We start from the raw sequence: 24,191 nt of genomic DNA, 5'->3' as shown, positions 1-24,191 counted from the left end.
TGCACGATTTTTGTTCACAATGTTATAAGAATTTACATCGACAATTTTTCGTGAAAAATCTTGCGACCCTTTCATTTCTGCTGTTGAATATATTCTAATCATCAGAATTAATTTTAGCCTTCTTTAAGAATATTTATAGCGAAACAGAAATAAATACAAAATAATTAAATGAATTTAGAAAAATAAATAAATATGACATGGATTAGAATATACAGTTTTCGTGAAAAATTCAAACGAGTGACAACCTGAAAATAAATTTCTATAATTTGTTTCTAGCAAGAAACTCGTCTTAATTACGTCCTGACAACATGCACCGTTTCTTGAGTTTTATTTACAGCACTTTCATTTTGCTTTACAACCCGTTAAGTGCTATTTTGTCAAGCTCCGTGTCCGCCTGCAGATCCGGTCGATACTCATTTCCGCTTCGCTGTCACCGGGAACAACTTTTATCAAGATGATTTGTCTCGCACGATAAACTTCTCTTGACAGCACCTCATACAGCAACATATTCTCTGTATTTAAATGTATTTAAAGACCATTGGAACCTGAGGAAATGAAGGAGCGTATAATATATTTATTTTAATTTAATTATCACTGAATGAAACTGCTTTTAACTCCGATACGTTTTTTGGGGTCACTCTGGATTGAAACGTATTCTTATATTGTAAGGAAGTTTCTTGAATTTAAGGAAAATATAAATGAATTCCTAATAATATATATAATTCTCCGTATGTATTCATAAATATGATGGATGAATATATAATGTATTCAACATAATTTAATTATCAATACTTTAATGAAACTGTTTTAACTCTGTTGCTTTCTCAGAGTCACTTTTGATCGAATTGTATTTTTCTATTGCCAAGACGTTTCTTAAGTTTGAGAAATGATAATTCATCAAATAATTTTAGACTTCTTTAAAGGTTGTTGTCGCAACGACCTCGAAGATACATGTTCTTGTGCTTTCATATAACGACCAGCCGTTTAACTTTAGATTCTGTAAAGCTCAATTAGACTCGTGTTGCGTTAACGAGTGCCGAAATAGCGCCACTATTAGCGTGATGTACCGATTAGCCCAGCTTGGAAACGCCTACAAATAGAGGAAACCACGAATGGGTGTAACCTGCCACGAGAAATTATGCGCCAGTAAGTAATTGCATCCTTTGGTCATCTTTTCTTTTTCTTGTACCTTACATCTCCTTCTCTTTAAATATTCTGTACCTTAAATAAATAAATAAATAAATAAATAACGTAAATATTACAACAGTGTAATGCAAATTTAATGTGACATTAAGGAAAAATAGTCAAACATGTCAATTACTAGAAGAGGATGAAAAATTTGCACTTAGGTTTGCAATTCACAGAAAAACGTTACAAAGATTACATAAGAATAATTAAAGTTATAACAAGTAGAAATGTTGGATTGTAGACTGGTTTTTACTCAAGAATATGAAATAATAACAATTACGTTTAAAATGGATGATACAATTCTCACCCATTATGACTTGTGTCTTTCAGATACTGAACTTCTATTCCAACTCCTCGTTTGTACGAGTTCTCATTCCCATAACATGTATAACTAAAGTTAATTTCATTAAGGAATAATTCGAAAAAGATGTAACAATCCAAAAGAGATTTTTTAACGCTAAATGACAACGATATCTTAATAACGCATGAATTATCAAAATTAATGGCAGCTATTCTTACTCATCAAATTAACGTTCATCAAAATTCGGTGCAATGGGCGAGCTATTTTGGGTGGTCCGCCTCACGTGCATAATCGACGCGTTATTAGACGCGACCGGTCACGTGGGTGTATTTACGTCATAACGAGTATGCATAGCGATCAGCGTTAACGAGCCAGCTCGCTTTCAGCACCGTAAGCGTTGCCGTAAGCCCACCAACCGCGTCCCTTGTATTTTTATCGTTCGCCCGCGAACGCCGCCGATGAACGTGTCTCCCATTAGGTTGCTCACCATGCCACCCCCGCACTACGCTTCCTTAACGAGCGCTGTTATCCAAACGATCTTGGCGCGAGCCAATCCACTCCCAGGATAATGATGCACCCTTCTTGGTGTCAATCCGCTCAGCGTCATCGAGATCGTACTAGCTCAACACGAGAATCAATCTCGTCGTGTATTCTATGAAATCGTTCCCTGACTTTGGCTTTTATTCTCTTGAAAATCGATTGACAACTTGAGTGTCGGGGATTTAAGTAGATAATTTGATGACAATACCTACTTGGAGAAGGAGTAGAAGCTTTGAAAATTGTTAAAAGCTTCGTAAATGATTGCTGTTAAGTATTACGGCGTGATTTATCCCCTTTTGTGAAACTCTGTTTATTTATATCTCTGTATTTATCAGACTTTCATATTCTTCATATTACGTTTTCTATACTTAGAGGAAACATGATTCGCTGATGTCATAGGTAATATACAATTATATCTTGATAGTGATTATCTACTTATCATGTACCTAGGTAATATTCGATAGGTGCGTTTAAAGTAGGTAATTTCAATAAATACTTCTATTCATAAGTTTCGGGCATTGTAAAAAATGGGTTTGGTTCTTTCTTATGTGTTCTTTTAAAAAGCTAATCGAATTAAATTTAGAGATTCTGGAAGAGAATGTATTATTCTAGATAAGTAATACGTAGCATGAAAACTTCTTTAAATAACCTCGCAATATAAACTTCTCTCCTTGATGCATCTTGTCACAAATCAATTTACCTAATACAAAGTCATCGATGGATTCACCTAATGCGTTTGCACTATTCACCAAAATGGACGAGACATCAAAATTTTTATAGAATTTACAATTTCGAGAATGCTCCTCCAAAATAGTTATACCTACAGATAAGTTATCTGTATAGTTATGTATACTCCACACTTATTCTATTATCCTCACTATATATATTACTTCACACTTCTCATAAACAATCCTAACTATCCCTAGCACAAGACAATGATGCTTCTACAACATATTCCTATAACTTCTTGAAAGAATAAAAAATACGAACGAAGCGACCGCCAGCGAAACGAGAAATAGCAAAAGCGACAAAAGGAACAAGATAACCGCATCGAGTTCACAAAATACATGGCAGTTCGTCATAGGTAGCAATTAACGGAGGGATCGATGGTAGAGTATCCGGCCACGTAACGGGTGAAATTCATCCTTGGTCCAAGCTCGATCACGCCGGCGGATCGCGACCACGGAAGGACAAAAGCGGCCACGGCAGCAAGATGGCGGTCCATGGATCGGTAGGCGCGTCCGTGAATGCAGTTGGCCCGAGCTACGACCAATCAACGACGCGGCTAAACCACGTCCGTGCGGTTACGCGACCACGCCAGCAGCCACGCCGCCGCGAGTCGGCGCGTCAGGGACGCGGCCCGGCAATTGAAATGCGGCTCGCCGCCGGCCGCCAGTTGCCCGTCGACTTGTGCCCTGTGCGGTACTCTCCACGTGCTCTTTTTTTCCTCCCGACTTCTTCTCGCCCCCTCTGGTTCCATTGCTCGCGTTCGAAAACGCGCATATACGCAGCATGGCAACGAAAAGGTAGAAGGGTTCCTGGAGAAGGGGATCGAGTCGCGATTCAGAATTTTGTGGTTCCAGTTTCGGTTGGACAAGTGTAGTTTCTGTTTGGTGATTTTGATTTTCGGAACACGACGTGATCAGGATATTGGAGAACGGAGGTTGGAGATGAATAGAAAGAAGGTTTCGGGCGGAAGAAGATTGTGATTTGGAATAACGGGTTGTGGTTTTTGGAACGGAAGATTTGGAGGATATTTTGATTGGAATTGTAGTATATTGTAAGAGAAGAAAAATTTGGATTGGACTTGAAGAGGCGTTTTCTTTTTGGATACTGTTTGAGATGCAGCTGATTTTTGAATTTGGAGTGTCGTACTTGAAGAATTACATAATTATATTGGAATGAGAAAGACAGTGAATTGTGAACAGCCTTTGTAGATTTCCAAAGGCAAAAAAGTGAAGAGGACATAAGATCCTTACAATATGTCAAATATTATAAAGACTGTATAGGGTACAGAGACATCAAATACTGTGAAGACAGTAACGTGTATAAGTGACGTTTAATGGAAAATGTTCTGCAAAATACAGTATTAAGCCTGATAAAAGAGTACTTGTAACTAGTAAGTTCAATGTATGAAAAAATATATAGTTGTATCAATCTTAAATACAATATCTCTTGTAACAGGAATTATCATATGTATATGTAATAGTGCAAAAGAAAAAGCATTTATATTAGAAATAAGTAGTTTAGTAGTTACTAACACATGCTGACGATGGATTTATCGATGCACACACACATTTTAATATACACATGATTATAAATACTTATTACACACTACAAAATAGCGGTATCCCTTATTATTCATATAATGCAATTTTAATACAATTTTTGCACGGCGACGTCTCTTTAGAATTCATAAATTCACTTTTAATAGAGCAATAAATATTCATATCGAATTTTATAAACGCAGAATCGCTACGACGCAGTTCAGTATCGTTAAAACATAACTCGACAAGTACGATCAAGAATAAATATATTATTCATAGTAAAGTATTTGAAAATCCGGAAGAGAATATTTAAAAAATAACGAAACATTGTCATCCTGTGTCTGAAGTGAAGTTTGAAGAATCATCAAACTCGTTGCACAAAAAGAAAAAATACAAAAGCTGTAGAATTATGGAAGGACAGATCGCGTGTTAATTGTTACCGTAAGATCTGAAACCCGAAAACAAAAATGGACTCTAACGTAGAGGAAACGGAATTGGACGTCGGATCAGCGAGCGACGAACTCGAATCTTCGATCGGAGAATCGAAGTTGCCGCGGCGACCAACGCCAAAACCCTTCACGATCGAGAGTTTGATCGGTAATTGTGGTACACAGAAAGGAAGCTGCGAAGCAGGAACACAAGGAGAGAAGACGAATGAAAATGAAGAGGATTCTGATCGAGATAGGGAATATCTTTATCAGAGACACTACTTGGCGACCGCGGCTGCCAGCGCACTACCTCCTGGTTGGTTTGTGTTTAATATGGCATGCAAACTATCTCTTGCTCTCAATTATTTGGAAAACTTCGAAATAGACTTTTTACAATACTCTTCTTCGAATCATTATATTCTTTTCTATTTGATCTTTTTTCAATAAAATCTTTTCTTTTTTTCCGTTTTAACAGCTTCAAAATTATGCACATATTTTGTTCTAGGTGGTAATCGTAGTAGATTTTATACATTTAGGCTTCGTTATAGTTAAATAACAGTTCTAGATTTTGTATGTTTTTTGTTCGACACATTGTTATTATATTGTTATGTGGTAATTTATCGATTTCTGTTTTTAGTGAAAGTCATATTATACAGTTATCAGTTTTAAGACTCGTAATAACTTTGTAAATTATAAAATAGAACGTTATTAAGATTTATAGATTTGAAAAGGTCTAAGTGTTCCGACGGTTAAAATTGTCAAGTTGCTTTAATCTTATATTAGTTATTCAATCATCACAACTGTTATAATATGGCAGCTGCGATAGCCCAAACTAGATTATAAGGCTGTATAACCGGCTATTGGAGCATATCATGATATAGTAGGTATCATATATAATCAGAGATCATAATATATGATAGACTACTTTCTTATCTTGCATAATTATGGCGTACTGGTGCTAATTATACTCATTTTCATATTCATTTATTCCAGATTACATTTAATTACGCTTAATTTTTCTTAATTTAATATTAATAATTGACTAATTTACTTATCATTTATACAGGCTCTTTATGTCATGTTATTTCAATTATGTCTTTTATGGATGCTTCATAAAAAACTACTGTGTTCTAAAATCATTTGATAACGTTAATTCATAACTGAAATATTGATTAGATTATCGCTTATGTGAATTATTTCTTTCGTCAAGAGCGACAGGAAACGATGGGTTTAACTGTTACTAGACCTCTCAATTTATACAAAGTAGAAAATAAAATGATCGAGCATGCTTCGTTAACGATTAATTGCCCGTTACATATTCTACAACCGCTTTTTCATTTTGAATCTTGCAACTACCGGATGTAGCATGCATAATTTAATCCGTGAACGTCCTACTTTTGCCGCAGAACGAAGTCTACTTAAAATAAGTTCCACTGAACGCCGTCTTAAAATGTTACGTCATCTTAAGAACGCGATAAGCTCCAAATTTATATAGTATAGGTATAGCAACATTATACATTTTCCGTTTTACAGATCATTGGCCACTGATTAAATCGTATTACGTATATCACATAATTCAAATAAAAATGAAGTAATTCCTCATTAGAGTATCTCACAATCAGTTACGTCAAATGTTATCTATATTTATCATAGAAATATTATTAGTAGCACTCGTTGAAATGCATATCATGATAGCGATAGTCTTCATATGATTTAAAACAATAAAAGAAATATGAATTTATATCGTAGAGAAAGCAGAGCAAATTAAGAGAAATATTTCACTTTAAACGTAAAAACCTTTCTTCGAAGATTAGAGAATAGATATTACATAATTAATTAATAACTAATCCACTATAACGTGATTGAGAGTCGTAAATTGTTGCATGCAAGATAATAATTAGGAAACAGTTACAAAATATGCAATATTTAAATATTCGAAGATTAAAAGATATTAAATATTTGTAGTATTTAATTCACGATAAAACCATTGGTAATCGCAAGCTGTTGTATCTAGAATTATAGCTACAATTACAAATACATTTACGAGAACGAAGAATAAAATATATTTCAATTCACAATAAATTTATTGATAATTAACAATTGTTACGTGTTAATTACACTAAGTCGAGTGATGTAGAAATTATTCAGGAAATATTGATTAGTTTTCTTTATTTCAGGTTTTGGAGTGCCACTCGGATTGTACGGTGCATGGCTACCAATGCGGATGTACGGCAGCGGCGGTACTTCCGGTGTTCCAATGTTACCGGCGCATACCTCTGCCAGTTATCCGTCTCACCAGGATCTATATCAGAATCGGTTGTCACAGCATCTTGGTCCAGGAACGAATCATCTCCAGGGTGCGGCTTATCCGACCGCTTGTCAGCGTGGCTTAAATCATCGTGGCTCGACCAGCTTCACAGATAGCGAGGACGATGGTAGTATCGATTCACCGGCATCACCTGCTCACGATCTTTCTAAATCGAGACATGGTAAGTTTTTGTATAAAACGTATAGCGCAATATTTGTTTCTTCTTTATGTTTCGTTTCTTTTACAATAAGCTTTATTTCCCCGCAATGTTTAACGCTTGTACGGTAGAATTTCACTCCTTTTCATTTAAACAAAATTTTATTAAGCGATTGTTTAACCGAAATCTGCAAATTATATGAAATGTTTGTTTCTTAATTTGTGCACACAAATAGAGTGCCACGCCATACATTTATGACTGAAACTATTTGATGCTGAAGCTCTTGAATGCTTCTATGTGAATATTTGTATGTAAGTTGCAATATTTTAAGAAAAGAGTGCAACGTTTTGTTGATTGTAACTACTAATTTAAACTGACCATTGATAATGGAATGTTTTTTTAATTCTGTTGAAGTGAGTCTCACTTCTAGGAAAACTCTACATTTTCTGTAGTGTTTAGTTTTTGGCACAACCATTCTCTTTACAGCGGCTTCTTTGGTCTCTATTATAGTACCGCGGAAAGATCGCCGACATACAGACATTGTCAGCGATAAAGCACAAATGTCGACGAGCCGAAAGGGTCGGAAAACTTCAATAGGCCTAACGGCCATGAATATATTTCGGCACCGCAGTCGTTGATCGTCAGTTAGCTACTGGACAGTTAAGAGTCAAAAATTGTTAATCGAGAGTTGTCATGTCACACTACTGCATTAAGTTCACGTTAAATAATCATCGTTTTCTGTTTAATCCACTGTAATAAATCCATCTACCAATACGTTATCACATAGGATAGAAACAACTAGAAATCCTAATTTCTAACATTTCTGAATAAAGAATTTCTATAATAGAAATCCACGCGTGTGCACTCTCTATTCCAAGATATATAAAACCTCAACAAATTCAATTTTGTAGTCAACAGTGTATCAAAGAGCAGTACATTTAAATACATATTGATTAATTTGAAATTATTCATACTCCGTATAATCTTCTTTCGTTCTTTCGACAAGCAATAGTTCTTCTCAGGGATGCTGTCGAACAGTTGTTTAACAAACTCGTTTCATGCATACTGTATTTCTCTTGTTATTATTTGAAAGAACTGCTATATATCTGTAGCGACATATAAGTCATAGGTCGTGGCGAAGCGAGAGCGTCTCATGTTGTTGTTGTGCCTCGGAACACGAACACCGTTTCGACATACGAAAATAACGTTAGACTACCTGTAGGCAAAAACAATGTCGCCGTGGAAGGCAATCATCGTTCTAAGAGAAATTTGAATCTTTCGACTCCCCCCCCCCCCCTTCCCGACAAGTATAAATAAACAGACACGATCGCGAGCGGGCAGTTATTATCATCGAATTATTACCGAGATATTACCGAGTCATTATTTGCGAATTAACGGAGTATACGAGTCTTTGAGTTATCTGCGAGCATTTTATTATCTATCTTTGCGACTACGATTGTACGAACGTCTATTGACGATACTTATAAACCTTTATATTAATATATATTCTAAATACACTTAACGGTTGCAATAACAATCTTTTTCATCGTTATAATTTAAATCCGATCTCCTCACATCATCCGCCATATATTTCTGATTTAAAAGTAAGCTTATAAATTAAAACCTTGTGAACAGGTTCTATAAGATAAAGATTCATTTCCACGTAATATTATGAAAAAACATTTTTTAGGAATACGTAAATGAGACAAATAGTATTAATAATTTATTGTAATTCAATTCTTTAATACAAAAAATATCTTCCATGTATCACTTAAATATTTTTCTTATGTGAAAAAATTAAGTGGTTCTTCCTTTTCTTGTAAAAAAATTCTAATATACATACAAAATATACATACAATAATATATTATTAGACAATACTTTATTTAGGTAATACACGATTATATGAATTTTTGTGTAGTATTCATACATCTTTTCCACGTGTAATTTCCAAAATGAATAAATATTCTCTCACAGCATGTATTATGCTACTTGAGATTGGATATCTTCGATTCTGATGGTTTATTAACGGCGATGCACCGTCATGCGAACGGGATCGTGAAATACCTATTTATTTATATTCTCCTATTAACTTACAGCCGGTAATTCTATATTCGAAGCACGAGCTAGCTCTATACCATAGCACGACGTCTGACGGTAGTTAGTGTTAACAGGATGCGGGAGTGATCGTTTCAATTATTTCTAGGACTGACGAAACATGGTAGCAATTAGTAATTAAAATAAACGTCGATCGATGAGATTCTCATTAGGATAGTAACGGATTCCCTTACGGCGTTCTGGCTTTCATGAACTTGCTTCTCAATGAAAGCTTTGATTCTTCGGCTATGAAGAACATGATGCATTTGTTGTTCATTAACAAAGTTTTGGACAGAAAATATACTCGATGATTTTCATTCGCATAACTTTATATTTTTATTCGCATAATTTCGCAAAAACCGGAAGAAAGTGGTGAAAAAGGTAAGACAGTAGAGTAGATAAGATAAGGTTAAAGTTACGCGGAGTTGTATTGTTTCATTGAAAAGGAGAGGATAGTATTTTATAAAACAATTGGAATTTTGTAATATAATATCGTTGATTCTCCGACACAAAAATTTTCTTAATCAATACTACATTTTTATTAAAGATATCAAACAAAGATGAACACCGTGAATGAACTTTATCGCGATTCATTATCGAGCATTCGTTTGAAAGTCTCGTTCGGAGAATTTCTTCTGTACATACCATCCAGAATGATTTCACGGAAAATATATTCGATAAATTATCGATCGGATCGGAGAAATTTCCGAACATCGCCCTTGTGTTCGAGGAACAGGGGTTCTTCCTCGAATGTTCGTTCGGCGTTTGAAATTCGGCCAGGATTCACCGAGTACCGTATCACGTACTGTAAACGCGTGTGCGTACAGAATTTTACACGTGTGTGGGAGCTGTATAAGATTTGACTTTGGGACGTCTATAATTTATGCACGCTACTGTGGATCTCGGGCCCTTTGCCGCCTTCGATCGTGGCGACTGCGATCGTAGTCGAGGATACGCTCCTGGAATCCGTAAGCGATTCATTGCAATTTCTGTCGATTCGTATTTCTCGGATAACACTCGTTTTTCTTCCCCTTTTTTACCTATTAAAGAAAGGTAACAGAAGAAAGTCTGGATTTTTAATGTGCCATCTTTGAATTTCTCTTTTACCTTAGACTTGAAACTAATGATTTAAATCAGTGAAGTTTGTAACCGAGGAATTGAATAAGTATTATATTAATAAAATTAAAGATTATAATTGCTCGAAAGAGTATTATTCGAGTTAATGAACTCTGATCACGAATCAACGAAGTCACGTAACACGTTGCTTGCTTACTAATCACTTTTCGTTCCCATTTCGTTCAATTTATTATTCCCTTCCTCCTCCGAAGTACAGTGCACGAAATAATCGAAGAATCATCCACGTAAATTAATTTAAACTTTGGTTATGCTACTAATTGGAATGACTTGAAATAGATGCATTTTCATTATCTAAAATAACCGTTTGAAACATCATATGCTTCTTTCTATAAGATGACCACATTAAATATTATTTATTTTTCAAGAAGTATAAAATCTTATTAAGATTCATTTTGTACACATTAGCAAGATCTATGTTTCATTAAACATAATCTTTTTTCAAATATAAACTATGTATATTTTTGTCTTCTATTTTGCATACATGTGTCATATATCTCTTATATCTTGTATTTTATATTTATTACATATCACATGCCTCTTATATCTCATAAAATTTAATAAACTTATACGCGTATTAGCCAACTTATGAATTCACGTGAGACTTTAACGAAAGTATGTTCTATTAAATAATGCAAATTAAATACAAATTTAAATTTCATTACCTACATATGGATACCTTGACTACTAAGCGATCTTGTCTATTAAATACATCTAACAAGTAGATCTTCATTTTTTTCAACCAAAGTCTAATTGACACTTTATCTTGTGACAGTCTTGAAAGCTAAAGTAAATTACTCTACTATTTATAACTTCTCACCATATTCTACCTAAAATTTACCTCCTTACTCACTGGTAAGAAGTTAGTTTTCATTTTCCTATCGTATACTATTTCAACTTCTCAATCAAGAAATACGCGATCGCTTAATTGTTTGGAGCGGCGCGAATAAACCCGTAATGGGTCGTGATGGGTTGTTCGGTCGTGTCGTATAAATGGAAGGGGGTATTGGATGTTCGATGGAAAGTCGAAACTCGCCGATCACGTATTTCCGAAGGTGGCGGGGGCGAACGGACGATCGACGAAGTCGCGCGCATTTATTCGTGGCCGATCACTTTTTATTGATGTACCGCCGACCGAGGCGATTTCGTATGCGCAACGAAATGGCTTCGAGGAATCTGTCATCGGTCATTTATGACGCACCGTGCCGAACCGGTGTGCCGATCGTTACGACGAACACGCCGATCGAGACGCATGCCCTCTCTATTCTTGGCCCCCGACCATCGGAAACGATTCACCTGAATTGTTGCTTCTTCTCGTTCGGCTCTCTGTGTTTTCGGTTTATTGTTTTACGTTTGTCTCCCCCTCCTTTTCTCGTGTCTGATTGTGTTACAAAGAGCTTTCAATAGAGGAAGTTCTGACGTGATTTAACAGTTTAACCTGTTAAGTGGAGAAGATGAGTTTAGTCGTCGTTCGAATTTCTAATATCTTAGACATAGTAATTTCTTTATGTATAGATTCCCTGTTTGTAACGGCCTTTTTCATCGTTGTTTGAAATAAATTGCATTATCACTAGACTGTGAATGTTTATGCATTTAAAAGTGTAAAAATGTGCAGAGTGCATGTGATATGCTGAAACGTATGAAATATCTGAAATAAAGTGTTCACTGTAATATTTTGCGTAGCAAGTTCTCGCTTAGATTTTATTTCTTTAATTAACTATATAAAAATGTTCACCGAAATAAATACTTTGTTTAATTTGTGAATAAACTTATTCTTGGTGCTTTTTATACCATTTCTTATCTGTAGATGTAGGCATTTTTATTTGCGTGTCCAATGAAATTGAGAAAATCTAAAGTCACAAGATGTAGGTCTTCTGCTTCGACTATTTATTCACTTTGCAATTAACTTTACCTTTAATTTACCTTTGACTTAAACAAAACAATGGCTTACAGAGTAATTAATCCTTTCTTTTACTTATGTTAAATTGTGAAATAGCTGTTATGTTAAATTCTAGCCATTGCTATAATTTCATTATTTCACAGTCAATTTTAGACCGTTTCCAAACAATCTATTTGGCTTTCAAGTTTCATTCACCAAATTGCCGTGTCAGTTTTATATACTTAGTTTTCACTTAAGAGATGATCGATCGCATTTTTATGTAATTCTATTTGCGTGTCGTCTGGACTGCTTTTAAATGAACCACGATGAGTCTTAAAACAGCTTCAATCTCTCTAATGAAATTCGTAATTATGTCATTCAGTTTGCAGGAATGCAAATATATGAATGAATCGTATAAAATTGTGTTTATGTGTACAATTTCACACGCAGAGCTTGAATTTTTTATCTTTAATTCGATTCATCTCAAAGTTTGTCAAATGAAAGTAGCTATTTTCACATGAAATTAAATGCAAAGGTGAGGTTATATTGAAATTCCAATCAGAAATTTTTTACAGTAAATTTCATGCAAATGAATATGATATTTATATCTGCTTTGTGAAAAGAAGATAGATGAAATACTCAACTGAAGATTCTGTTCTGCTTTATAAAATTGATGATTGCATATTTATATTTCTGTATTAAAATTTTCAGAATATGCTGTCGAACCAGAATGTGAAATGATACAGAATCTATAGGAATGTATCTATTTTTCACGACTAATCGTTAATACCATGCAATTTATACGTAACAGCATTAAAACGAAGATGAAAGGATAAAAGTTTACGAACTATATCTAACTGTTCGTTTGGAGTCTTTAATGAAATTTTCTTCCTGTAAGAGGGTGATGGACGTTGCATTGAAAAGCGGCTTAGCTGACACGACAAATTAATCACATTAACAGAACGTTCTAAAAGAAGAACGAATTTTGAAAACGAATAGAATTGCTGGAACAACATATCGATTGCGAATTAAATGAAATTATTCTGTGGACGATTTCTCGAATGAATAAGACTTCTTCGTTCTTAGATAGCTTAGATAGATTATCTTAGATTCTTAGATAAATTACAGGATTCATAGCATTTTAAAGAACTCCTTGCAATGGGAAGATGCATTAGAAAGACACGACGTATCTAGTCATTTTTTAGAGATTAATATATGAATTAATTATCGTATAAGTAGAAGTGAAAAGTCGCGCGAGAGCCTGACAAATTTACTTTATACTCTAGATCACATTTGATGATTTCCTTTTCTCAAAATTTATAGCATTAAATTTCTATTTGTGAAGTTTCCTTTTCGTTGAATGTTTATGTACTTTATATACCTTTGAGACATGGTAGATAAGCTTCTTATTTTCGAAGAACGATATATTTTTTCACAAACCGTTTGTGATTTCTTCTTTTACATTTTTTTAAATTAAAAGAAAGATTTATTCTCCTTTTAAGATGTCCAACATATACAGTTCGCGTTGCTTAGCGGTAATCTATGTAGAAAATTCTGTTTTACCTGTTTTGTTTCGGCGAAATTGAAATTTGGTATCGGATAATGTAAATTTCATTTGCATTATAAACGTGTTATAAACTTTTTGGTTGAAATTGAAAATTAATTGTTACATGTATACATGTATCATATATATCATACATATCAAGAATTGAATGTATCGCAGATAAAGAATTCCCACACAGTGTAAAGATTCAAATAAAACATAAATAGCTGTTTCAGTGGCTTCCAGTTTCCATTAAAAATTTGTAGTATATTGATTGAATCAGGACAATCAGCTTCACGATTCCAATAAACGATGTCGTCTGCTTGTTAGGTAGCATGGTTTATTTAGTAGTTATCCGGGTAAATCACAGTAACATATTCGCATTGATCGCATGTTCGAATGACGTCAGACATGAAATTAACTAAAAAGCAAGAAATAAGAGGGATTGAAGTCATTATGTGACATATCCAGAAATAAATTTAATCACCGAGTCGCCCTATGAAACATGTACGATGACTGCTTTCCACAAATCCAGCGAGTATCGTTCGAATTGCATAAAGATTTAGAATATCTCATTTCTGACAAACGAACATAAATTAATCTTATTTGGTGAAACTGCGATTGAAATATTAATGTCTTTCTTAAATACTGAATCCTTTACAAGTAAATAATATGCGACAAAGAGTGAGTTAACAGTTTTTTATAATATACAATATCTACTCTTAGTAATATTTATAATAATATTTATATAGTACTTACTACAATTTCTGCTAGTAAAAAGAACTTGAATATTGAATTCCCTATACAAAATTGTAACAAACAATTTTCTACACATTTTTCATACTGTAGGTATATATTATTTTTTCATTATCGAACAATTCGAAAAGATACTCTTTCTGCTTTTCTAGCAGAATTTTTGATTTTTGACTTTTTTTTCTTATTTATTACCCACCGTGATGTCCGTGACGAGCAACATGGCAAGGGAGGATCGCCTTGCGTTGCTATTTGCAAGGAGAAACCAAATTCTGACGAGAAGAAAAAACGTTGTCCCCTTACGGGAACATGGTCTGAATTGGATCCTTCGATTGGTCGACACTTAATGGTCTTACGAGACAAAAGATTTGCCAAACGCAAACCGTATATCATTCACGTCAGAACCAACAATTAAGTTTAATTAAGTCGAAAACGATCGTCTGGACTTATTTACTCACGCGAAAAGTGTTGAAGGTTGGTTTTTTAACTATTTTCCAATATATCTTATGTCGTATTGATTTTATCGTCTCATTTTCATCGAAGACCATATTGGGACACGTAAAATTATTTTGTTGATCTAATAAATAGTTTGTATAAAATGCAACCACATTGCTATAACCTAGATATATCTTCGCATCTGTGAATTATAAAAGTACTTATGGTTCGACGATACCTCTATCGACAAAACTAGCGAGTTTAAATATTTCATTAGTATTTTAAATACTCATTAGAGTATGAGTGAGAGATTTTTAATCTTCGCGACTAAACGGCACCATCCCAATTATTGTAGCTATTGATACAATTTTCTCATATGAAATACATACATGCATATTTTCACAAACTGTATATATAGATATACAGTAGAGTAGATAGGTGCAATAAATAAAATAACTTTTATTTATTATAATATTTACTATAAAGTTTCTTCTCCTTAACGTTTAAAATTGTACCTAATTTAAACGTTTTTTTCTACAAATATAAGTGTTTTATTTCTCTGAATTTTTAATCTAGTATTTAGACTTTTAGACAGTCGACGTCATCAGTCGAAATTGTTCAGTAAAAATATTTTACGAACGAAAAATTATTCAGAAGAAAAATGAAAAGTAACAATAGTAATGAGTTAACAAGAAATGTTCAACTTTTGACACAATAAAGTTATCGATATAACTATACAAAAAAAGTATCCTATTACATAATTAATTCTATTTCAAGCCGTAAATACTGCGAATGTAACGTCATAAGATAATAGCTCAATGCTTTCTTTGTCATGAAACTCGAAATGATTACTTAACGATCATACGACGAAGAAGATTATACTTTGTTGAACCAGATTATACCAGTTGTTATAATATTCGTATGAGTTTCACTTGTTCTCACTGGAATACAAAAAAGATAATTTTCTATCCGTCAGAGTAAAATATGACAGTTTCCACGTACGATTGTAAAAAGACCTATTCAGGAAATACGTATATCTGTTTCTATTTTTCAAAACATTCACTGAAGTAGAATATATCATGAAGATGTATAGTTGTACAGCGCCATTCCGACGGGTGTAGAAACCGGATCGAACTCCGATCTGGCGGATCGCCAGTATCTTGGTGAACACTGCACTCAAGCGGGCATACAGAATGCACTATACTGCATATCTTCCTCATAATCGCAAGGAATAATAAAAATCTAGCAATTTGCTGAAGAAGACCCTGATCGTGCTATAGCAGTTATCATGTTATTAAATTTTTCAATACAAAATCTGTATACATATCTATTTGGAGTAGTAAAACTCTATAGAATTTATATTCTTTACTTCCCCTTTTGTTTTGTATTAATTTGAAGACTTTATATGATTTTTCGTAGCTAGTGTTCAAGTCAATGGTGAAAACATCATATGAATTCTCGAAATTATTATTCAAAGAATAGTTACAAAAGAATAATGTTTAGGGAGGTAAAATGACGTAAAAAGTGTCGCAATAATAATGATAGGGTATTAAAGGAAAGAATACAATACATTTTACAAGAATACAATTTCGAGTACACATATACGATTACAAATATAAAAAGACACATCTCTGCTTTCCATAATAACAATCTAAATTCAGTTGTTTAACTAAATCTTTTTCCAGAAATGTTTCAACTCTTCCAGACACAACGGTACAATTTTTGTACCACCTCTGTTTTGCGATTATCACATGCCAAAAAATTGTATCACCAGCATAAAACGTTTTTTAATAAACCTGTGTTTTCAATTTGTTAAAAACATAGAATACAAGACTTAAAGAACATGATTTGTTGTATCAGTAATATTGAAACAATTCTGTGCCTTTCATACCAAGAAGAGTTGAAACTAGAATAGAAAGCAAAACAAAAAACTGCGTAAATAAAATATCGGAGCTCCATTTACGCCTCTAGAATATATTTCCCCCGCTGCGATAGACATTTAGAGTCACTTAAATAACAGGATTCGCGGCCGTGTCGCAACCAATAGGTTAAAAGTCGATTCCTCGATTCTTAAACGTCTTCGGGAACCAAACAACAACTTCGCCCGTCCCGGTATCGAACAATTGCTCTATCCAACCTTAATAGCGAAGAAATAGTGCAGAATAGAGATGTAACGGTATCGTTTGAACGATCGATCAGCTCGATTCTCCTATCGTACAAAATGTAAAGACCATAAGAGGACAACGCCCGAACGTTTGTCCGTTGTACTTGCCAGAGAATATCGCGGACTCGTCTCTCGTTCGCGGAAGCGTATGGCCCATTCAATCGAAACTCTTTGAATTAATAAACACGCGGGTGCATCAAACTCCAGCTGCGTTAACTTAGCCGCGGAACTTTGTGTTCCGCTTCGTACTACGCGTCGCGTCCTACGGTCGTAAACACGAAAATGAATAAAAGACGGAAGCTATAATCTCGACGACACGTAGGTAGTTGTTGAAAAGACATTTATGCGGTCATTAATTCTGATATGTTTATCGTACTTTTAGAAGAATAATTTGCAAGATAATTTCGCGATTTCTATTAATTTATAGTTGAAGATTACAGAAGAAGAGTGCGCTAAGATAGATTTTTCATTTTTTATTGGAGAAAAACTTAAAAACTTTTGTACATTGATCCTGTATGTTGAGAAAATTGCCTTTTTATTTGATTTTGGGACTAAAGACATGTATTTTTTCATACCATTCAAAATGTTGCTGACAATATTAAAATATTGATTAAATTGATGATGACGCTTTTCACGTTCGTATTTTCCACATGCTTGGAAGAACTGTTTATAATTTAAATCGTTTAAAATTATTGGAATACAAGATGAAAGTGGATTATGTTATATTACAGTTATATTATATAGTTTCATATAATTTGCATCGGAAAAGGTTTCGAAAACAAACGAGTTGTACTTTGAGTAGAGCTTTCTGAATTTTTTAGAATTTTTTAAAGATCAGATAGGATTACTCTATATTTTTAGTTTATTGGCCATTTTTAAACATTTTTAGAATGCTTTTATGTAATTATAAATAATATATTTTCTACCGTAATTAATCTACTAAGCCAAGATCTAGTTTACAAATCGTAGAATGATTCCTATTTTCCTTTCATGTTACTGATATCTTTCAAGTTCCGTATATCGATCGTGTTTCACAGTATTGTTAAGTACTTTAATTCATAATTTCCATAAACAGCTATGATGACTAAAGATTCTGAATAATCTATAACACCCGGTTGAACTTCTATCAACTTCAATATAACCACGCTTCTTCCTAGAATTCCTCACTTCGCTATAACCATTTTCAAAGGAAACTTTTCGCTCGAGTTCTTTCAATGTTGTATCCATATGGCTACTGAAGTGTATAAAATGCAGTGAAATTATAAAATAATATAGTTTGTAACGTCGTTTACAGTAAGTAAAGTGCTCAGCTGGCTGGTAAAAAGGCACAAGAAAAGAGAATAGAACACGTGGAAAATAACAAAGGTAACGGGTGAGACTTCGATCGAGAGGCATACGCTTTCTGATCGAACGAATTGCATGTCTCGAATATTAAATCTTCTTCTTCTTAAACTATATTACTGTTAATTAGTTTCCCGTGAGTCCCTGTGTAATAGTCTAATTACTCACTGACCTGGAATTCAACAAAATAACGAGTTATCGAAAGTAATCTTTATTTAAAATGGTTAAATGAAAATTGCATTGAGTGACCTTAAAATTACCAAGGGGGAAATTATAAAATGTTTCAAAATATACACACTGATGCCTCAACTCAATAAAAATTCAAAGATTAATTATGAAACATAAAATATAAAAATGCTTGTTGCACAATATATTCAACTTTGGAGTACTAATTTTTATGCGAATAATTTTGTATATTATATTCAGCCTTTTCTGACTAGTAGGCTGCAGATTTATATTGGGAAATTTGTAAAGTGCAAAACTGCATATGCACACAATATGCAAAATCATGTAAAATATTCTAATTATAGTACTCGTTGTAATATTTAGTAGACGAAATAAACTTCTATATCTTATTTTTTTTACTGTATTCATAAAAGTACGAATTATAAATATTCGTAGTTCTTTGATCAACCTAAAACCAATCACCATTCACTAAACCCGCTTTCCAAAAACATTCTTCATTCATAATCCGCGTTGGTTCCAGGTTCAGAAAATGGTCGCGCTTCAGCGGACAGCGAGGATGAGGGCGGAGGATTGAGCGTCGCTGGTGAGGGTCACGACGCGACCGACACGATGTCCAGCAACGCATCCAGCAACGTGAGTCCGGGGGGATCCTTAGAAAACGGTCAAAGCACGTCAACAAGCGGATCCAGTAACAACAAAGCCAGACGCAGACGAACAGCCTTCACTTCTGAACAACTACTAGAACTCGAGCGAGAATTTCACGCGAAGAAATATCTCAGTCTAACCGAAAGATCGCATATCGCTCACGCTTTAAAATTATCAGAGGTCCAGGTGAAGATCTGGTTCCAAAATCGGAGAGCTAAATGGAAAAGGGTGAAAGCAGGATTGAGCGGCGGAGGGGTTGGGTCTAGTGCAAGTAACATGGCCACTGCTGGTACATCCAATAGACATAATGGAGTAGCTGGACAACATTCTGGAAATGGTACCAGGATCGTCGTACCCATTCCAGTGCACGTTAGTCGATTGGCAGTGAGATCTCACCACCATCATTTGGAGAAATGCGCCAGGCCGCCTAGAGTTAGGCCAACGACGGATAGTCCTACGTCCAGCGCTTCGTCGTCGGTACTCGGAGACGCTCTTGGATTGGTCAATTCGTCCATCAACTTGAGTGGACAAGTGCAAAGTCCTCTGAGCAGCGGAGTTGGAATCGGAGTCGGTGTTGGACTAAGAGCGTTTACGGTACCCTCTCATCGAGGAGGACTCAGCTCTTCCGGCAGGTAGTGAAAGCTACGAAGTGAACTGTGAACGCGGGACTAATTGTAGATTCGTGGTGAGAATTGTAATCTTTGAGTATTTATGAGGAAGTTTAGTGATGAAAGAAGTGAGTTTTTGGAACAGATGGATGGTGTAGGTGGATATTTCATAAGTGGATGGGTGATATTTGTGGAATTGTATGGTGGTCTGGTATCATTGTGTGAAGGTGAGTGGTGAGAAGTAATGGGAAATTTAAAAGTAAAACTGCCGATGGTTTATAATTCGTTGTTCGAATAACTTGTCTGTACCATTCTTACAAATGTGGTATATAATAGTAGTTCCTTAACAGCAAGATGCTATTTAGCTACACTGTTTTATCTTTAACAGTTTTCAATTTCAGATATCTACTAAATACGAGATTCAAAATTGAGATGGGAATTTGTATTACAAATTACGACTTATATTTTTACATCTAATCATCTCTCTAGATCATCTTTCTCTCATCACTCAATTTCTGTATTATGATCCATCAAGTCATCTCAAAATCGTCTGAGTTTCTATCATATCCAACGACAACAATAAATTGATCAACTTGTAAATATATATACCTATGTTAACAGGGAAGAATTATGTAAATAGCTTTCGCACAGACTGTATATCCCGTATACGGACCGTAGATCGTACTTGTAGATAATTTCTTTACGTTTAAGCAAACCTCTGCTCCATCCCAGAAGCACTGTTACAACGATATCGATATTGATCGAGCGTGCGATTGCCGCAGCTGCAGCAGGGATACGGAGCGGAAGAACGGCGAAAGTGTATATCAAGAAGGCAATAAAACGTGCGAATATCATGTGGAATATCATAGTGTATTCATGAATGTATACCATATCGCAGATCCCTAACTTGTCCGCGTTAATTTTAGTATCGTTAAAGGTTCACAAAGAGACTTGTTATTTTGCAATTTTTCACGAGTTATATATGGTACAAGATAGTTAAGAAGACGCTTTTATTATTCATTCACGAGTTAAGACGCATGTACATTCCGTGCTTATTTCGAGTGGCCTTCTATCAGGATTACCACGTGCTTTCATTCTTGTCAGAAAAAGTAGTTCGGAGGTAAGTGATCCATCTTCTACTGTTATGTCCATCGATTGTTGATAGATGAGAATATTTTTTATTAACAATGGCGTGGATGAATAATTCAATTGGTGCGGATTTATGGCATAAATGGTCGACAGTAAATAAAAAAAAGTAAATCTTTCTTAAGTCCATTCTTTAAGAATTAGAAAGATTCATCACCCTTCTTAAACCAAACATAGCAATAGCATAAATTCTCTGATCAAACCAATCTTTCTTAAAAATTATAAAATTCGACTTATGATTTCAATTACAAAAACCACTAATACTTTATTACAGTGATCGATGCGACTGTAAATAATTAACTAAAAAAAATATAAAAATATAAAAAATATATATAAATTTATATTAACTAAAAAAAAAAAAAATATTATTCATAGAATCCTTGGAGAAAATTAAATATTCCCTTATTCGGTAAGAAAGATGTTCCCTAATTCATTAAAGGAAAGTATCTCCATTGATATAGTTACAAATGAAAGATTACAAACTACCCAATGTTACATCTGTCAAACTGCCAAGGAATTCTTTCCAAGAATCCACCCAAAGATTCTCGTGCTCGTCTTTTCGTTGCCTTCAGACCTCTGGACAAATTAGCTGGGTTCACAAAGCCTCAATGCATATCGAGAAGCGGTTAGGTTGCACGGCCAAAAGTGGCATATGGGGTCACGCCTACAAGGCGTTCACTGAAGGTGAGCATGGGGTCCGGCTTTTTCCATGGGTCCCCTCGAAAGACGAGCTAGCACGCGCCGCAGCCTGCGAAAATACGCGCGTTGAACCCCGCCCGTGGTGTGCAGCCTGCAATTTTCCACGTCAAGGTGATCCCATGGGAGACACTGATCTCGTTTGGGAGCCGACAAAAGCCATCCCTTCGGGGAATCTAGCTCGACGTAATTGTCAAAACAACTCGAAAATCGATTACGAAAGGCGATTCGAAAAAATACAATGACACTGATTTGTAGATGAAAGAGGCAAAGTGAAGTTTCTGGAAATAAAATTGGTACGTTATAAGGTTAAGATTGGTAATTCTCCGTGTGTTATCTAGACAGGGATAAGGGTTAAGAATTAAGGAGTAGATATAGCTTTTGCATTTTGTTTAAATTGTAGAATATAAATATAAATACTGAAATTCGTTTTTTTTATATCATTGTAATTTCTTTATTGGATATTTCCTTCCATATTAAATTACTAACCCTTAATTGATATTCTTGAATCATAGATGATCAACGCATTAGCGTAGACTTGAATTCGTTTAATTAATTTAGAGTTTTAAGCTCAATTTGTATATGCTACGTTATAAATATTATGAATTCACTAGAAATTTAATAAGATTCTTAATTTACAACGCAATGATTTTAAAATATTTGATGTATATCATTTTAATTTTTAATATCACATCACACAATATATGATAGTTGCATTAAAACGAAAATCGTTTGTTACTTATTATCAATAGCAAACGAGATTGAATTTTGACGTGCCTTTTATCAAAATGCAAACGATACGTAGCTTATGCAACGCCTAATCGATCAACATTTGCGACTACACGAATATCAATACGCTCGTGCATCTCACGCGCATTAAAGTAGGAAGTGGATCGGGTAGAATCATGCAGTGACTTCGGCTTGGGGCGTTACGTCGGGGGAAAGAAATTATGGGACACAATAGAGTAGGGTTCAAAGTGCACAGGGTATCGGTTTAGCGTACGGAAGGTATCATAGCTGTAATTTTCTTGCTGCGCCCTAATATTTGCACGGTGACAATTCTAATTCGATATTTGAATAACAAATGGAGCTTGTGTGAGAGATATAGAAGTAAATTAACAACATGCTTTTTCTATATGTATTCTTGAAGCGTATTTAGGTACTTCAATTATTAAAAGAGATGCGATATTGCTAGATTTAATCTCTTCATGTAATGAACTATAGTATTTTTTATACAGGGCACGTATTTCCTAATAAATATATAGAAACGAAATAAAGTATTGGACTACTTACGATATAATAGGATTAGTTGCAAGAGTTAACTCCGTCCTCTATTTTTGATGAAAAGAAATCGTTACTTATTGCTATTCTTTCTTACTCCAATTAATATTAAAACTACTAGAACGATCGAAGCGATCAATAGCAAACAATTAGTACACAGTATAAGCCATCGCAGTATAAGCCATCTTGGACATATAATAAGTGTTAAATATATTACTACTGACTTAGTACTTTTCTAATTTTTGCGAAATCTATACGTGTACTAAATATCTTATAACTTCTACAAAAATTATCAAATTTATTTCAAACTTTAGCGGTATGTATAATTATCGTGGTCAAATCTCAATGAAGCCACAAATGAAACTTCACAATGTTTCCTATAACGGACATAATATATTCATAAAAATTGTCTGCAAGTGTTCGAATACTTTCGTGAATCAATGTATACGTTGGAACGGGAGAAGCAACGTGGTCTAGAAAGTAAACGAGGATGATCCACGTCGCGGAACGAGAAAGATCGTTCGGACGAGGGGTTGCAAGGTCTTGAGCCAGGCTAGCTATAGTTATATACAGTGCTCACAATGGCAACGGCAGAGTGCATTACGGTTAATACACGAAGGACCGCGGTCGTTTAGTCGAGGATCTCGGCAGTTACCGCTTCGCAAAGGATAAATCATCTCGTGATTTCAACCACGCCTACCGCAGGACAGAGAAGCGGCTCCCCCAGAGCGTAACGTACGGCCTAGACGTTCTCTATACTACTCTCTCTTCTCTCTCCTTCTCGCTCTCTCTCTCTCTTTCTCTGTCTCTTTTTCTCTGTTATATGCCGCTCGATGAAAACGCCGCTTCCGAAAGCGGAAAACTAATAATCCTCCGCCGCGGATATCCGTTCTGAAACAGCCACTAGCACGGAACCGAATATATTGATAGCCCAGTTGTGGATGTTTTCGCCTGTCTGCTGGAAATTTGGCTTCGAAATCACCATCAACAATTATCTCACCATTCCACGGGTTTCAGTGAGGAATATCACAACATTTAGCTGTTACTGGATTTTTATTGCATTGTGATGTTACGTATGCCGAATGGACTTCGCAGA

At 34.8% G+C, this 24,191-nt stretch overlaps 1 protein-coding gene across 1 annotated transcript; it reads left to right on the top strand.

Annotated features, from left to right (window-relative positions):
- The first annotated feature begins 3,044 nt into the window (after nt 1–3,044).
- Nucleotides 3,045–20,835, top strand: Unpg (homeobox protein unplugged). Its single transcript, XM_072005028.1, has 3 exons — nt 3,045–5,040; nt 6,902–7,213; nt 19,240–20,835. The coding sequence occupies exons 1-3, from the start codon at nt 4,764–4,766 to the stop codon at nt 19,998–20,000; spliced, it is 1,350 nt and encodes a 449-aa protein (XP_071861129.1). The 5' UTR covers nt 3,045–4,763; the 3' UTR covers nt 20,001–20,835.
- The last annotated feature ends 3,356 nt before the right edge of the window (nt 20,836–24,191 follow it).

The sequence above is a fragment of the Bombus fervidus genome, chromosome 6, assembly GCF_041682495.2.
Source record: "Bombus fervidus isolate BK054 chromosome 6, iyBomFerv1, whole genome shotgun sequence".
NCBI lineage: Eukaryota > Metazoa > Arthropoda > Insecta > Hymenoptera > Apidae > Bombus > Bombus fervidus.
This window is presented reverse-complemented; position numbering and strand designations above follow the sequence as displayed.